At 48.5% G+C, this 18,195-nt stretch overlaps 1 protein-coding gene across 7 annotated transcripts in view; it reads left to right on the top strand.

Moving 5' to 3' along the window:
* Positions 1-4,494: 4,494 nt before the first annotated feature.
* Positions 4,495-18,195, top strand: part of mecom (MDS1 and EVI1 complex locus) — a 109,280-nt gene continuing 95,579 nt past the window's right edge. For all 7 annotated transcript variants that reach the window (XM_053873078.1, XM_053873083.1, XM_053873082.1 and 4 more), the window contains exon 1: positions 4,495-4,633. In XM_053873078.1, coding sequence (XP_053729053.1) covers positions 4,597-4,633 — 37 coding nt within the window. In that variant the 5' untranslated portion in view covers positions 4,495-4,596. The remainder of the gene's footprint in view (positions 4,634-18,195) is intronic.

Raw genomic sequence — 18,195 nt, 5'->3', positions numbered from 1 at the left:
GACACTCTGGCCTGAATCCCCTTCATGAATGACATGTGGTCAAAAAGCCATGTGAGTGAGAGCACTCTCCTGCGGCACATCAGTCAGCCAACCAGACGACAGGCTGCGCGGGCACAGCTGCCTCGGGTCCAGTCACAAACGAGCTCAGGTGCTGTTCACTTCTGCTGCTGCTGCTGTTGTTGGTGAAACCTCAACTCAGTGCAGTTGTCTTTGTCGGCCCTCAGCTTCTTTCTTTTGAAAGGCGTTGATGTCTGAGAGACACCTGGAGGTAAGCGGCCATCTTGTTCTGTGTGGTATCTGCTCACAGGATGGGTTTTTTGGCCCAGGTGGGACTTCTACCATGCATTCAGTTGGAGGCGACCGGTTTTGACAGTAAGGCACAAAATCCGTCAACAGATGGCGCAATACTCCAGAAGTCACGAGTGAGACCACCGTGAGGATAACAATGTGGGGGAGATGAAGAGCGTCATGGTGAGTACCACGACTCCAAAAGTGGCCTCTACTTTGTTGGTGTTTCAGCGTGAAGACACAGAGTCTAACAGAGGCTTCTCTTTGGGGGGGATGAAAACAGTAGCCATGTACATATCAGAGACTCACAGGTTTGAACACAGACATTTGGATAGGTGTGAGAGGGAAGTACTTGGTGAAATGACCAGACAAGACTGGAGAGGAGGATAACTTGCTCTGGCAACCCCTGATGGCCAGTGCCAGAGAAAGGCCCCAGCGACGGCCACGATACCGATCAAGGATGAATCGACAGCTCTTCTCAGATGACATTATTCATGAAATGAATTCATGAATAATGTCTTACCATTGGTTCAGTCGCGTTTCACCCAGAAGCACCGGTGATGTGGGCTTCACGTCTCCAAGAGACGCACGCTCACCTTTGTTTCCTTTCTATCTGCGGCAGTGGACGGGCTTCCTGAAACAGTGTCCTCCTCCTCCTCCTCACAGCCCTGTGGGTGGCGCTCTTGGATGACCACTGATGCCTTCGTTCAACTCTGGATTTTACAGTAGACAGTGCCGTCTAGCGGCTCTGAAAACGAGGACACTCTTTCATAAAGCCTCATCACTAGCTGCAGCACAGTTTTTCTTTGTTTAAATCTATCCAGCATCAACAGAAAGAAATGGGCTGCTCAGAAATGAAATATCAGATTAGAAATACTTTGATAAGTCACGTGCAACCTTGTAAAACAGAAGTGGTCTTTTTTTTTCCCGTCCTCCCTGGAGAATGGGTTGTGTCCAACTTTAATTGAGGAAAACCCATTCACTCCGCAGCTACTGTTTGATCCTGACTCAACGAAGTGTCTCTTAATCCTTCAGGAAGGGCCTCCATGGACTCTGACTGTTGTTATCCTAGTCACAAACGTCCACTGGTTCCTTGCTCGTCACGGCAGCAAAGGTCTGATTTGAATGAGTCGCTGTGACAGGGAAGCCCCTGGTGTTAGAGATTTGTCATTCAGACAAGTCGTTTTCATGAGGATTCATATATGATTTGACCTTGTTGACTGTTTACAATGGCGCGAGCAAGTTCCCTTTTGAGCACTGTCGAGTGTCATGCGTTCACCATAGCTGTGGAATGTGTCAGAGCGTGTCTGCAGTGCTCTTCAGACCACAGACACGCTCTGTGTGGGTCAGAAGAAGACGCCACGGCGTCGGCTTTATTCCCTTGACTTGAGCATCTCATTCATTTGTGTCTTCCCTTAATTGCCCAGCAAGCGGGAACTTGACAAGGGCCGTGCACTTACTGGAAACCGAGATAAATAAAGCGGATGGACAGACTCATCGACTACCTGCCACTTCTCTGTGTTGACGCGTCCGTAGAAACCACTGGATGAATGGGGGTGACTTGACCGGCTCATCTCTGATCATCCGCTGCTCTCACAGATAAGTACCTGCACGGTCGACACCAAGTATCCATACCACTTCAACAAATAACCCGTCTCCTTGGGCCAAACACACGTTGTTCAAATGCACGCGTGCAGGTCATCGATCTGTAGTCCTCCGCCTTGGTCCATCAAACATCCCCCTCATCATGAAACCTCACATTTACGTCCTGCTGAACGTCTCACGGTCGCTCCTCAGTGCACCGAGAAGGTCACTCATTGAGGAGCAAACATGAACAGGTTGGCGCCCACTAGAGGGCAGTCAAACACCAGCCTCAGCGCTGCCACTCTGGCGCTCTGGTCCGCTGCCGGTGGCCCGTTCGTGGGCGCGCAGGCTGAACGAAGGCCGCAGCTGTACCGGCCAACGGACTGCTGTTGGGTGTCGTCTCCAAGAATAACATCACGATACATGCTCACTGGCATTCACTAAGACAGCGTGCTAAATTGCATTTGTAGCGCTATAAGCAACGCATTTAAGTGGACACGGTGACATCAACAATTGATTCTCCTTTCGTTCTTAGAAATGGTGTCATCTTGACAAGTGATTTGTTTTTGTTATTTTCGGTCATCTAAGTATTTTATACTTGCTTTCAATATTTACACTTTTACAATAGCGTCATACTTTGTCACTGCGTTTATATTTGCTTTATTGTTTGAAATCATTTCTGACATGTTCAACATATTATTGTAAATAATGACTACAAGATGTGTTCCCTATCGTGAACCAGTTTTGTTCTTTTATGTTCTTATTTATTTCTTTTCGGACAGGAGCATAGGCTGTTATATATATTGTCGTTTGGCTGCGCTATAAAACGCTGCTTTGTAATGTAGCTATTTTAATATGTTTTTTTTTTTTTCTATTTATGGTCTGCCTCAAAAACAGCTGTCTTCGTGTGTACCCGCTATTTCTTCCGGACTCTTCAGCACACTTGCTTGGGCATCGTAATCACAAATATCCTTTTGGATCACGAGATCGATGATGCTGCTGAAGGTCGCTCGGTCGCCACTCACTTGTCCCTTTGGCCCGCGGCTCCATGTCCGCCATCCAGCGCAGAGGACTGTCGTCACTGGAAGCCCTTATTATGTTGTGTCACTTCTCACAAACCCAGGGATTTATGTCCATGGTCTGTGGTGCCCAGTTTGGCTTGAACCACTGGGCCCTCGGACTCAATTCATTTATCATAATTGTAGCGCATGGCGCCGCCCGCAGGGTTCGGGGCCTCATGATACCAGGTGTATGGAGAGGTGCCTCTCACAGGTGACGGTGGGGCGAAGGAGGAGGACTTATCACGGTAACATAAAACCGTTTTCATCGAGCGGGTGCGCGCTCTCGCACACACGCGGGACTTGATGGCACCGTGCGCGTGGTTCCAGCCGAGGCGTGAGGTAGAACCACAATGAAGTATAATATAGTTGAACCTCATCGAGCGCGCGACTGTTTCAAGGACGTTATCAAAACGCGTGACAAAATGTGTCTGGACGTTTGTAACGAGGGCCACGTCCCTGCAAAATGTCGATGCAGCCTGTTTGAAGTTGCCAAACCTCTGGCTGCGTTTCCTCGTGCTGATCCACATCAGCACACCTGCGACTGATGAGGGAATCCTCCTGTTTTGGACACGCGTTTTAAAAGGTCTTCTCGGTTTTGCTTTTGATGGTGTTATTCCGTTTTGTTTCGTTTTTATTGCCGTTGTTCGAAGTCGAGTCAGCTGACCAGTTCCTGTGACCTCAGTGTCAAGGTTGAGGGAGCAACAACGGGGTTCCAGTTCGATGGTGACTGCACACTGTAACACGTTTTAGCAAGAAAACCAAGTCTTAACATCGCAGCACTGTCATTTAAAATGGTCTTTCTGATACTCTGGTACAATGCAAAAATGTTGATTGTTATTATTATGATTGGTTATCAAGAAAATAATATGAAGGTACCATTGAAACCGAGCGGACATCTGAAACATTTGGATGTAAGAACATAGGTATCGTATGCCAGAGAGACTTTGAGCCGTCATTGAAACGTTACTTCGCGGTCTGGTTTAAGAAGCGCCGAACTCTCTTTCTTTTTTCTACATTACTAACGGCTTTATTTCTACCCTTCAGGAGAGTTCGCGCGCACGCCATGTCTCCATATTTCCCACACCTCCACAGCATCATTTTTCCCCACATAAATGCACCTTGATAGCTGATTATTCGGAAGACATTATTTTTGCGTCGCGATAATTACAGCTATGACCAGTGTAAACTGATGTGGGTTCCAACCTCGGGAGGGGCAGGTGAAGGCATCGTCAAATGAAGTATATAGAAATGGATCTTTTCAAGGATCAAATCGTTGAATTGATCGTAAAAAGCACGTGACAGAAATAACGCGTTATTTTTGGACACTTTACATTATTTTGTCATTTTCTTCATTTCTTTCATTAGACGCCTCTATATTGCACGAAACGACGTTGTAAAATGTTTTAATATCACGACGAAGCCTCGGGATCCATCGCTCGGAACTTTTCCCTCTTCTGTGTGCCACTTGCTCTCGGCCGTTTTTTTTTCTCCTTTTGGGATGGGGGGGGGTGTGCGCATGTGCGAAGGTGTCCAGACTGACAATGCTGGAGAGATCGCGCGTTTGGATTGAGAAACCAGGAGAAATAGTGGGACAGGGGCAAAAACAAAAAGGAGGAGAAAAGATCCAAGGAAAAGTCCAAACGCGCGCAGCGAGACTGGCACCATGAGGTCCAAAGGCAGGGCGCGGAAACTGGCCACGAGTAGGTGTCACATCCCTTTTTCATTCTTTCTCTTCTCTGCGCTACCTGTCGATGTCATCTCATGACAGTTGGTCGTCTCATCTGGGGTGAGAAACTTTCGCCGAAACGCTGTCCGGCAGATCACGAGCGCATCTTCCAACCGCTTCGCTGAAAAGTCCGACGTGAAAACTTGAGGGAACTTTCTGCGAGAGACGGCCGGTTTGCATGTAGTGGGCGCTGTGGTGTCGCGGGTCGCAGCGCACCGGCTGTGCGTGCGTGCGTGCGTGCGTGTGTGTGGATGCTGGACTTGCTGCGGCAGCTCCGAGCCTGGATCCAGCGGCTGGACTTTTGAGGTTCACGTGTTGCGGGAGAGGAGCTGCTGTGAGTGTGTGGAAGTCGCCTTTCTTCCCCGATTTCATTGACGAGCTTTGTTTTTTTGTTTTGTTTTCATGCGACGTTGACTTGGGTTGGTGAATTTACAAGTGCGTGATTTCATCTGTGCTGCGTGTTTTCTGTCGGTCGCTGTGTAACACCTGAATATTCTGGATTTCTGTTGTAATAAAAAGTTGCTTTCCTCATCGACTGACCACGTGTGACTTCAGATTGTCTTCGATCGTGCAGGCCGATTGTGTTTTCGTTTGGATTGCCGTTTCACTGACGTTTCTCTCGCTCTGATTCACCGCAATTGCGCGCCAAACTTTGCCTTCCTATTCTAAAATTCCCAACCGATTTTATTGAAGCTCAGACCTTCGCTCTCTTTCGAAAAGACATATATTTTTAGTGAAGGAATGTTGTGACTTGCTCCGGCCCCCAGTGAGGTCTGCGCAGAGTCACCAGTGAATATTTAAAGAGCCCTCATTGGTGTGTGTGTGTGTGTGTGTGTGTGTGTGTGTGTGTGTGTGTGTGTGTGTGTGTGTGTGTGTGTGTGTGTGTGTGTGTGTGTGTGTGTGTGTGTGTGTGTGTGTGTGTGTGTGTGTGTGTGTGTGTGTGTGTGTGTGTGTGTGGCGGACTGGTTAGTCGCACGTCCACATGTCATGTGGTGCGCCACAAAACTTGCTTTTTGCCTCTTCAGTGTAGCCGAGGCTGCACCCCCCTGCGAGTTGAGGGCTCCACGAGAAGGGTCTTTGATGGTCCACACGACTTGGTGAACGCTCCACAAAACAAAAAACCAAAAACTAGGAGATGTTGACCTGTGACTGGAGGTGATGAGGGGCTCGTGCCTGTAGCTCAGCAGTGGCCCGCGCATCTCGCTCATTAGTACGGCTTCTACATCGGTCCAATAGAAAGGTGAGACCGGCCGGACGACAGTGTCCCCCCTCCATAAACACCCTGCTCTCTGCCTGCTCCAAAGACAACCGTGCGCTCGGTGAGGGGCTGGGCGTTAAATCGATAGAGCCGCAGCTACTCTTTCTGTTTGCTCATAAACGGAGCCAGTGATACGGCGTCATCAGTTGCTGTGCAGAAGTCTTTGTTGACATGCACAGGAAAAGCCCAACAGTTTGAACATTCCTCCTCGTGATGGTGTGGAAAAACAAACCACTTAACACTGGATATTCATCTATTTGGATCATGATCCATTGATGTTAGTGAATGAATTCTGGAAAAAAAGTGAGGCCTCCCTCTGATTTAGTGTTCATGCCTGGACATTTATCCTGACTAAAGGTCCAATGAATTGAATGGTTGCTTCAACTTTCCAGACCATGGTGGTTGTAAACATCCTATTCATTTGCCCAGATACTCAAGTAATAGCAAGCGCAAACAGAAGAGCCCTAAAAACAATCCTTAAGCATTTTTGTCTGCTCACACGAAGACTATGCATTGACCTTGGCCTTGAATGGTGTCGGGGGGGGGGGGCAAAGCAAACCTGGAAAAAGCCAGTTTTATTCATGTTCAGTGGATTTGGCCTTTATTTAGCACCAGACTGCTCAAATGCATGCACATCAAAAAATACATCCCAAACTTCAATATTTGTTGTTCTACTGTGGACTTGTCGAGGTTTATCGTGATGAAGTGCAAATATGTGAACATCCACTACATGGTGTGTTAGTGTTGATGTGAGAGCTACATGTTTTTATTTGGGGCGGCGGGGGGGGTAAGTTGACGGTGACCTGGTCCTCCTCATCTATCAACGCCCCCATCCGTCTGACACATCGTCCACTTTCCTCTTTGGGAAAAGGGGTTCCTCTCACCCGCCCTCTGTCAGAAAATGGCTCTTTTGGAAGGTCTCTGATGTTAATGAGTCATCCAGGACCAAGTCTCCGGGCTGTAAACACAGAGCTGATGAGGTTAGTGCTTTGTTTATACACTGTTGTCACCCACTTGAAGGATGGCCCCTGTCCCAAGCAGCCAGGGACAACACAGGCCCCGTCAGGAGTTCCGTCTCGGGCCCTGCCCCGGGGGCATCCGTCCTGACACTGCGAGGCTTATTTGCCAACTGCATGTTTCTATACGCCACAGCGCAGACTTCTAAATGAATGTCCAGATGGGTGTAGCGCTTGTTCCCCCTGATGTTGTCTCTTGTTTTTAGGGAGGGCCTGGTATAAATGGCAGCAGCTCAGACGGCACAGTGTGGGAACAGCGCTGTAGGGTGGGAGGTGCATCAACATGTAAAGCCTGGGAACCACAATGCGTGTACCACTGGGAAACGGTACCAGCACAGAACAATGAGTACGGAGCCTCGCACCTTCTAAAAAATGTTTTCTCCCTCTGAAAGGTCACGCAGTGAAAGGCCATACAAAGGCCTCCTGTCTGTCGGCTCTTGCCTTCATGATCAACAGGCCCGCGCGCAACTGTGTGTGTGTGTGTGTGTGTGTGTGTGTGTGTGTGTGTCTGTCTGACCAAGCATGGCTGTGCTTATTTGGTGCATGTGCAAGTCTCACTCTGCCGATGCTGTACCGCGCGCTTGTCAAAGACGTGACGTGCTGCCGGCTCCCTCATCTCATATTGGTGCCACTGTGAATGGCATATTGCTGATCTGGAAACTTCAGCCAGACATCAGAGTGATTTGTGTGTCATGATGATGTCTGAGGAGTTGGAATGTCAACAGAGTGCTGATGCCGCGCTTCACCCGCTCTATTCATCAGGCAAAGGGGGTGAGGTAGTGCCACGCTGGGGGAAAGTGAAAGATGTCTGGGAGCTAATGAAAGAAACCCCATCATTTTATACGCAAATCAATTACCTGGAGCAGGTGGTGGGGACACTTTTTCCTCATGTATCACGTCAGTTAACAACCGCAACTCACTTTACATTGACTTTGTTGAGTGCTCTTACGAGGATGAGGGCTGAACAAGGAGCCTGCAGTCACTTCAGGCAGCACTAACGTGTCCATATATTTGCATGTCACATGCCACTTGGTTGGAGTCATTGTGCACCCATGTCAAGGGAGGGAGTTAGAATGGATAAATCTCCACTGGCTGGACAAGGCCTGTTGCTTTCTTTCAAGACTTGTTTGCTCACTGTTCTGATCACAGAACTCGACTGAAGAAAGTGTAAGTGGTGTCTCTGTTGAAGAGAAATCAATAGACAGACATTGAAAAAGTCTGTCTTGTCTTGACGCACACTAAACACATTCAATCAAAAATACTTTAATTGTTGCTCCTGTACAGGTGCGTGTGTGTGTGTGTGGATGGTAATGAAATCACCATTGTGCAGCAATGACAAACAAAATGTCACATTCCTCTCAGCCCCCACCCCTTGCACACTGTAGAGCGCATGACTATAAACAGGAATTAGCCAACAATTGCTCTTGGAACATGGCGATAAGAAAACTGCTGGGGGATCTCCATGGGTGGATCCCCTGCTGGTGAAAGAGTGAGTGGTGCAGGCGGACCACATGAGGACAAGCGGGAGCACGGCTTTGGGACCGCAGCCGGTGTTGCAGAGGGCTGTGTGAGTGCGTCTTGTGTTTGTGTATTTTGTGTGTATTCATGCGTGGTTTTCAACAAGCTCACTTTCTCTCCCCATTCTCATTAACGCTGTGACCCGTCACCCCTGCAGGACAGGAGAGATGAGGAGACGGGAGAGATGAGGAGAGAGGAGGAGGAGGAGAGATGAGAGATGAGGAGGAGAGAGGAGGAGAGACGACGAGGAGAGACGAGGAGAGAGGAGGAGGAGAGAGGAGGAGAGATGAGGAGAGATGAGGAGGAGAGAGGAGGAGGAGAGATGAGGAGGAGAGATGAGGAGGAGAGAGGAGGAGGAGAGAGGAGGAGAGATGAGAGATGAGGAGAGATGAGGAGAGAGGAGGAGAGATGAGGAGAGATGAGAGAGGAGGAGGAGAGATGAGGAGAGATGAGGAGGAGAGATGAGGAGGAGAGATGAGAGAGGAGGAGGAGAGAGGAGGAGAGATGAGGAGAGACGAGGAGGAGAGATGAGAGAGGAGGAGGAGAGAGGAGGAGGAGAGATGAGGAGAGGAGAGGAGGAGAGAGGAGAAGGAGAGATGAGAGAGGAGGAGAGATGAGGAGGAGAGATGAGGAGAGAGGAGGAGAGAGGAGAGAGGAGGAGGAGAGAGGAGGAGAGATGAGAGGAGGAGAGATGAGAGATGAGAGGGGAGAGGAGAGATGAGGAGAGAGGAGAGAGGAGGAGAGATGAGGAGATGAGGAGGGATGAGGAGAGATGAGATGAGGAGAGATGAGAGAGGAGGAGGAGAGACGAGGAGGAGAGAGGAGGAGGAGAGATGAGGAGGAGAGAGGAGGAGGAGAGAGGAGGAGAGATGAGAGGAGGAGAGATGAGAGATGAGAGGGGAGAGGAGAGATGAGGAGAGAGGAGATGAGGAGGGATGAGGAGAGATGAGATGAGGAGAGATGAGAGAGGAGGAGGAGAGATGAGGAGAGATGAGAGAGGAGGAGGAGAGACGAGGAGGAGAGAGGAGGAGGAGAGATGAGGAGGAGAGAGGAGGAGGAGAGATGAGGAGAGAGGAGAGATGAGGAGAGACGAGGAGGAGAGAGGAGGAGGAGGAGAGATGAGGAGGAGAGAGGAGGAGAGGAGGAGAGACGAGGAGAGAGGAGGAGGAGAGAGGAGGACAGATGAGGAGAGAGGAGGAGAGATGAGGAAAGATGAGAGATGAGGAGGAGAGATGAGAGAGGAGGAGAGATGAGGAGGAGAGATGAGATGAGGAGAGAGGAGGAGAGATGAGGAAAGATGAGAGATGAGGAGGAGAGATGAGAGAGGAGGAGAGATGAGGAGGAGAGATGAGATGAGGAGAGAGGAGGAGGAGAGAGGAGGAGAGATGAGAAGAGGAGAGAGGAGGAGGAGAGATGAGGAGGAGGAGAGATGAGGAGGAGAGATGAGGAGAGATGAGGAGGAGAGAGGAGAAGGAGAGATGAGAGAGGAGGAGAGATGAGGAGGAGAGAGGAGGAGAGATGAGAGAGGAGGAGATGAGGACGGATGAGGAGAGATGAGAGATGAGGAGAGATGAGAGAGGAGGAGGAGAGACGCGGAGGAGAGAGGAGGAGGAGAGACGAGGAGGAGAGAGGAGGAGGAGAGAGGAGGAGGAGAGAGGAGGAGGAGAGATGAGGAGAGACGAGGAGGAGAGAGGAGGAGGAGGAGAGATGAGGAGGAGAGGAGGAGAGACGAGGAGAGAGGAGGAGGAGAGAGGAGGACAGATGAGGAGAGAGGAGGAGAGATGAGGAAAGATGAGAGATGAGGAGGAGAGATGAGAGAGGAGGAGAGATGAGGAGGAGAGATGAGATGAGGAGAGAGGAGGAGAGATGAGGAAAGATGAGAGATGAGGAGGAGAGATGAGAGAGGAGGAGAGATGAGGAGGAGAGATGAGATGAGGAGAGAGGAGGAGGAGAGAGGAGGAGAGATGAGGAGGAGAGATGAGAAGAGGAGAGAGGAGGAGGAGAGATGAGGAGGAGGAGAGATGAGGAGGAGAGATGAGGAGAGATGAGAGAGGAGGAGATGAGGACGGATGAGGAGAGATGAGAGATGAGGAGAGATGAGGAGAGATGAGAGAGGAGGAGGAGAGACGCGGAGGAGAGAGGAGGAGGAGAGACGAGGAGGAGAGAGGAGGAGGAGAGAGGAGGAGGAGAGATGAGGAGGAGAGAGGAGGAGGAGAGAGGAGGAGGAGAGATGAGGAGGAGAGATGAGGAGGAGAGATGAGGAGACGGGAGAGATGAGGAGACGGGAGAGATGAGGAGGAGAGAGGAGGAGAGATGAGGAGGAGAGATGAGAAGAGGAGAGAGGAGGAGGAGAGATGAGGAGAGAGGAGGAGGAGAGATGAGGAGGAGAGATGAGGAGAGAGGAGGAGAGAGGAGGGATGAGGAGGAGAGATGAGAGAGGAGAGATGAGGAGAGATGACAGATGAGAGATGAGGAGAGATGAGAGATGAGAGATGAGGAGAGATGAGAGATGAGGAGAGATGAGAGATGAGGAGAGATGAGAGATGAGGAGGAGAGATGAGGAGAGAGGAGAGATGAGGAGACGAGGAGAGATGAAGAGATGAGGAGAGATGAGAGATGAGGAGGAGAGATGAGGAGGAGAGATGAGGAGAGATGAGGAGAGATGAGGAGGAGAGATGAGGAGAGATGAGGAGAGATGAGGAGGAGAGATGAGAGATGAGGAGGAGAGATGAGGAGAGAGGAGGAGAGATGAGGAGGAGAGATGAGGAGAGATGAGGAGGAGAGATGAGGAGAGATGAGGAGAGATGAGGAGGAGAGATGAGGAGAGATGAGGAGAGATGAGGAGGAGAGATGAGGAGAGATGAGGCGAGGACATGAAAAGCAGAAGCTTGCTGTTGGACGTTTGTTTGCTTCTTCTCCTTCATCTGCCTGCTCCGGATGATAGTAATGTGCCCTTATGTGCAGAGTCAGCAGCGGGAAATACGCCTTCTGTTAAAACTTGACTGACTTAAATTGCCATGAAAAACAAACTTGTTAATTCAATTGACATGACTAGTGCAGTGCTATGTATCCGGGCTCACTCAGCCATTGGAAGCCCAACGTGCCATTGTGATGAGAGACCAGGAGCTCCTGATGAAGCTCTGTTGGAAGGGAACAAACATCTTTCATGGATCCAATATACTCAACAGTCTTGGCTTCAGTCACGTTGACCAGGTCACACCGACGTTGGGTGTACAGTCAGAAGCAAACTGCGAATTACGGTTGAATGACGTTCAGAGCGCTTCAGCTGATTCTTCATTGGAACGTCCATCTCCCTGTCAACACACCCGTGGACACTAGTCCTCGACGCCCAGTGTGGTCCACTTGAGGAGGAGGAGGAGGCTTCTGTGTGTGTGTCGGCTGATAAGAGGTTGCCTTCCATACTTGCACATCCCCTCACTATAGGTATGGCCATGCACGCTGTGTGCGCGTGTGTTGCTGGTCAGCTGGGGTCACAGCGAAGGAAAGAATGTGCACGCTGAAAGGAATGCAGTGCTGATTAGCGCTGCCTACCTGTAAGTGAAGTGGACGTGTGATGAGACCGAGGAAACAAGGGAACAATAGGACAGTAGAGATTCCTTTCCACACCACATTCCAGTCATCCTGCAGCCCGGGCCCCCCGCTTAGAGCTTTGATGAAGCCTTCTCGCAGCTTCCTGGGATTGTGGCTGCGCTACAGAGACAAAAACATGCAGCAGCCAGTGAGCGCGGGCCGGCTGGGAGAGAGCGCGGCCCTCCTCAGGATGTCCTGTTTTGATTAGAGTTAGCATCCTTAAAAGCACCGTAGAAATATTATTCTAACGCAGACTAGCGCTTGACCAGCGCCACATCCACTTCTTTCCACTCCGCGACCTCTGAGGTCAGCCGCGCCACAATGAGACAGAAATCAAAGCGTGATCTGCCAGAGGAAACTGTGAGGAAAACAAGGTGATAAAACGACAGAGAGCTGTTCAGCAGAATGTCAACAGGTGGAAGTTGATCCAGCGGGAGCTTCTTATCTCTGACTCAAGATGACCGAGGAATATTTGGGTTCAATTATATTTGCCCATTACGCTCACGTGATAGTTTCAAGTCTATTTTAGATGTCGATGTCAATTCAGTTTGTTGCTGGTTAATTCTACTGAGGACATCTTTCTCTTGTGAATACCTCGGTTTTGTCTCAGTCGAAAGTAGCTGTATGGAGTGTCCTCATTCTCCCGAACACTTTCGGGTCTCCTGTGGAATCAGAGCGCGGCGAGGCATTAAAGCCTGCTTGTTGTTTTGCTGCAGCTTCAGGGCTTCGGCTTGACAAGAGTTCCCCACTTTGTTCCCGTCAGTGTCCGCACAGGGCCGTCTGGGGCTCGGACGTCTGTGTCAAGACTTGAGGCAGGATGAGGGGGATTGTGCGGGCCCTCCGCTCACCGGGTCAGTGGACAAGCTAATCGATTTGATGGAGGTTTCACACACCAAGAGATCCCCTCCTGGCCTGATACTCACAAGTTCTCCTCGCCAGGGATTATTCTCGCCACGTTTCTACTTGGTCTCTTGGATTGTTTTCCTTTTCTTCCCCAGTACCACTTTTAGTTTCAATTTCACTTGGTCCCTAGTTAGTTTAGTACCCTCATTCAGCAGCAGCATCTTAAACGTGATCAACTGTCTCTGCCCATCTTTTCGGGGGCGCCAAGTGTGCTGATGATAAAGCCTTGTTTTCCCCTCCATCCCTGTTGATAAAGCGCTGGAACATGCCCATGAAAACTTCTGGAAACTTCCCATTCATCAGGATAAGGAGCAAGGAGATACTGTGCTGACAGTTGGCGGATGGGAAGCCAAGGACAACAAGCGACAGCCGTGTGGGCTGCAAGCTGTAGGATCAACAGATACACTGAGCAAGACTAGACCAAACAGCCCACTTGGCTAGGCTTTGAAGAGGAACATATGCTGTCACGTACAGGCTGCGTGAAGCGCTAAAGAGAGCTCACGAAGTGAAAGATCATGGTGCAATCGTGACTATGTGGAACCGGAGGGGACCGCCATGTATGGAAGCTGAATAGTTGTGGGAGCCTACAAGAAGTGACTGTTACTGTCACCACAGCATGAACGCCCGTATCAGGAAGAGTTTGTAGTTGTAAATGTAATAATGATGCTCATTTACTTCAGTTCTGCATGTGCCTATATCAAATGATGAAATGGAAAAATGCCATCAAGTCTTAGGGTGGTGGCCAATGAAATCTGGGACCCACAGACGTCACCCACTGAATTTGAGTGTGCTGGGCTGAACTGCAGATTGTAGGTGACTGACTCATGTTGGTGTTTAGATCGAGGCTGACGAGTTTTTAGAAGACCAAAACGAAATTTGTGTAGTATAGTTTGCAAACCTTCTGAAACCGCCACACCACAAAATGTAGAAGCTTGGACGACGCGGGGCTTGACAGATGTTGAGCCCAGCACAGCTGTACTTTAATGGCTGCCACACACTGGAAGGACGAAAAACTGGACCATCAACTGTACGCTGCATCCAGCGTCATCCAACCAGCAACGCTGGCAAAGCCGCTTGGTGGTTTCCATCATGACACAAGAATGTAGCATTCAATTGTCCAAACTGTTGCTTTAGTAGATTAGTAGAGTGGTCATTTGATGCTGGTAACTGGGCGTTGTCTGACCTTGTGTGGAGCTTTGAACCTACCCAGGGTAGATGTGGACACAAGCCAGATGTTGGGCTGTCACCTGCTGGAAGTGCTCCACCCTGTCAAGACGAGAGCCCCCACCTGCACGGGGATGCTGCTGTGGGACGGGATTGGACCCTGGCTCTGTCACTGCACTATTACATCCTCAACACTTGTGAGTGCCCGTTACAGAGAAAAGTGGGGCCTTGTTGTAGGTACCTTCAAGTCCATCGAGTTCTCACACCTGCATGAGAGTCGGTCCTACTCTGCCGGCTCGTCCTTGAACCGTTGCTGTCATCAGTTCGACTTCATTTCACTTCAAACTCCATGTAGTCACAGTAAACTCTCAACACTCAGGCCATTTGCCCATCTACCTGTGCTTGTACATGTACCCAGAGTTATGCAGTAGTCCGAGTAGTAGCGCCTGATGTGGCAGTGTTTTGGGCTGTGACTTTGACATGTAAGAGTCCCTTGAGAATGGAAGGTCTCTTCTCTCCCCTTTCATTCTCCGATGCCAGTCCTGTTTGCTACTGGAGTCAAAATGAATAACCTCAGGGCAGCAGTCTGCGTTTGATTTATCTGTACCTATAAACTTGGACAGTGACACATGCTTTAATATTTATCCATTCTTATGAGCAATATGGACACAACTCATGCGCGTACATGGCAGCGTGGGCTGAGAGGGGATGGGACGGAGCTGGGCAGGTCTGGGGGGATGTTGCAGGTGGGAGTCCCTGTCTTTGGCCGCCATCAATCGCTGCCATATGACAGTTCAATCTCTGAGAGGGCAGGCCGAGTTAGCGGCTGGTTAGCAGGGCCGGTCATTACTGAGCATAGAAGCAGCCAAACGCATCAGCAATCGGTGACCAAAGCTGCAGAAAGGAAAGAAGAAATGTAAAGAAATGGAAGGAATGGAGGGCTGTTGGCAGTGGTGTATTGATGCTGTTGAAGAGCAGATTTGACTTGAGAGGTGGCCGTGCACAACTCATTCATGACAGACTCTTTTCTATTCCACATGAAAAGAGATTTTTTAAAACAGGTGTCTTTCTTTAAATTCAGGTGCGATGTGAACTGTATGTTTCCACCGTGGCAGGAAACCATAAATACAGTGGGACTTGCCTCTGAACTATGAATTACTACTCACTCAAGAAAAAAAAGAAAAAAAAAAAGAGGTTTCTGGTCACGGGGGCATCACTCGGTTATGCTGGGTTACAGTGGAAATTTTGAAACAAGTAGTTATAATAATAAAAATAGTCCCTTGCAGCACTTTGAGACTGTGCCCTAAACTCATGTGGATTCCACCACACACCAGGGCGGATGTTGTCCACTAACATAACTGGCTGTGTTAAAAAGCTGTATTTGTACAAAAGTAACTTCGAACTTTATAAAAGCAAACATATTGCATCAAATGTCCTAAATGCTGTCACAATAACAAATTCCTAATGCTGAAACGCCTGGGGGTCTGGAGGTATGTTTCTCAAGCAGCTGCACCTCCACTTCTTCTTCTTGATGGAGCCTCTTCCTCGCTCTCCTGCTCTGAAGAAGGGATGAGGATGGGACTCTCCCCTTCAGAGAACTGACCCTGATTCATGAAAATCAGGATTATTAGCCTTGCTACATGCTGTCTGGTCAACAGTTCTGTTCATCTTCTTTCCTATAGTGATGCAAGACCAGCACAGAGTTTTATCAGCTGTCAATCTCTGGTCTTCTGAACTTTCTCACATTCAAACAACAAAACAATTCTGACCTGTTTTTCCTTTAAGAAGAAGCTGTTGTCCGTCTTGTGTTTTTTTTATTTTTCACACAAAGATTTGGTGTGGAAAATGTTTTATAGCCAATAGATGAAAAAGGACGGCAGCAGCTGTCAATATTTCCTTACATAAAACATGTACAAGTTGTTCGGCAGACGCTGCAAGAACTCCCCAGCGCAGTACTCGCTATGTGAGAACTGTGCTGGGGATGAAAACGCGAGTGTCGCAAATTGCCAGATTTTGGTCGTCCGCGGTGGCCCAGGTTACGGTGCCGCTGCAGGGTTGAGACGTCATATTCAGCGAAAACATCGCGTGGAAACTTCCTTTTCTGAGACGACGATTGGGGCATTACGCAGGCACTGATTTAAAAATTTAGGGTGTCCATCTGAAAAAGAAATGGGTGTCCTATTTTTCACGTTTGGGGGTCCACGGGACGCTGGGACACGCCCGGGCTAAAAGCCTGAGCTCCATTCCAGTAACGGTTCAGAAGTGTCCCAACCCTGAAAGAGCCGGGAACACAAGTCCCACTTGGTCAGGTCAGTTCCACCTTCACACGCCTGGTTCAATGATGTTAAGTAAGGCTTGAACTGACAGTATTTTGGCAGTGCACTGATAAAATAACATGCTTCTCTAATGAGACTCAAGTCCCGCAACACACACGTACACGTACACATGCTGCAGAGACACCACTGAGTGATGATGAGTCATTATCGTGAGAATGCCCTTTGACATCCGGCAGTCTTTATGGATTACTTTCTGGCAGGGTCTTGTTCCCTCGTGCCGAGTTCCTGTCCGTCTGCCTGTCTCTCAGATGACTGTAATATTTCATCGTCTCTAGCCATTACTCCTCACACTTTCACACGCCTTGTTTATTTGAGGAACAACGTCGCCCTCTCCCCATCACCGAGGGTGAAAATGTCATCTTGGACAGTGAGGGTTATTTCTGTATTTATAGAACTAGGCAGCTGTATGTGGTGATGCTCGGTCGATCAACTTTCTTTTCCTGGTTATTTGGCAGTTGATACACTCAGGGGTGGGACAACATAACCTTCATGCTTTTATAGCTTTTATAGTGTGAAGGTGTTGCCGTTATTTTGTCCCACTCCTGAAGGATCCCTGTTGGGATTATCTTTGGAGTGAAAAAACAAAAAGGGTGTCTGGTTGTGGAGTCAAATTACTACTCTCATGAGATGCTAAATGTGCTCCATGAGAGTTTTGGAAAACAGACTGGGAGTCAGTGTAGTCATGTGAAAATAGAAAAGAAAATGGTCATGAGCGGAGCTGTTGTACAACTGTTGCCACACTGGGGTTTTTATAGCCATTTTCATCCCCCATCGACAAGGAAACGGCCTGAAGTTCATTTCTTTATGAAATATTTTCCTCAAAATCGAATAACGTGTGTTTTCTGAACGGAGAAGGAAGCCAATAAATGTGTAGATGTCTGCAGGATTTCATCCTCTTCTTGACAAACACAATTGGTCCGACCTTATTTGATCAGCTCCTGCACGTGTCAGCTGGTGCAGGCAGGAGACTTTCAACCATCCATACAAAAGAAGTTAAAATGTCTTGCGACTGCAGGAGAGGAAACTCCACGACAGCTGTGCTGTACCACAGGGCCTCGCTCGCTCGCTCGCTCTGATGAAATACACAATTCTTATTTAGCCTCACTAAGCAAACCTCCGGGGTTTTCAAGCTGCCCCTGGAAAGAGGAAAACAAAGTCGGGTTCTAAAACATGAAATTGAGTTGGTGGAAACTTTGACGGACAATTGAAGTGTCGTATTGCAATCTCCCACGTGAGCAGATGGAGATGCTGTGTGTGTGTGTGTTGTTTTTGTTTGTTGGCAGGCTGGGTTGAAATTGTAATTTACTGTATACTAATGCGTGTGGTAATCCCATCTCTCGCACAAGAAAGGTGCTGTTTTAAGGCCCTAAGAAACCATTGAGAGAAACGAATAGAATGAGCGTCTGTTCTGATGCTAAAATAGTCGAGGGACAATTAAACACAAAACTGACAAACACAAAGTTTGTGTTAGTTTGAGTTGCTTCAATGTTTGTGAAACGTAGACATCAAAATGTAGATTTGAATGAATTAATAAAAAAACAAAAAAAAAACAACGGCTGATTTATCGCAGGTGTCAAAATTTTTAAAGCCAAAAAAAGCAGAAAACAGGATATATCAACAGCATGTGACATTGTTTTATATTTGCAGCATTAACAAATCTTTCATGTCCATTGATTGGCCATATTTTAATATAATTATATACATTTTATATATATATATATATATTAATAATAATACTTTATTGATGGTG

This window comes from Synchiropus splendidus, chromosome 8 (assembly GCF_027744825.2).
Source record: "Synchiropus splendidus isolate RoL2022-P1 chromosome 8, RoL_Sspl_1.0, whole genome shotgun sequence".
NCBI lineage: Eukaryota > Metazoa > Chordata > Actinopteri > Syngnathiformes > Callionymidae > Synchiropus > Synchiropus splendidus.
The sequence above is the reverse complement of the archived record's forward strand: the minus strand, read 5'-3'. Positions and strand labels throughout refer to the sequence as shown.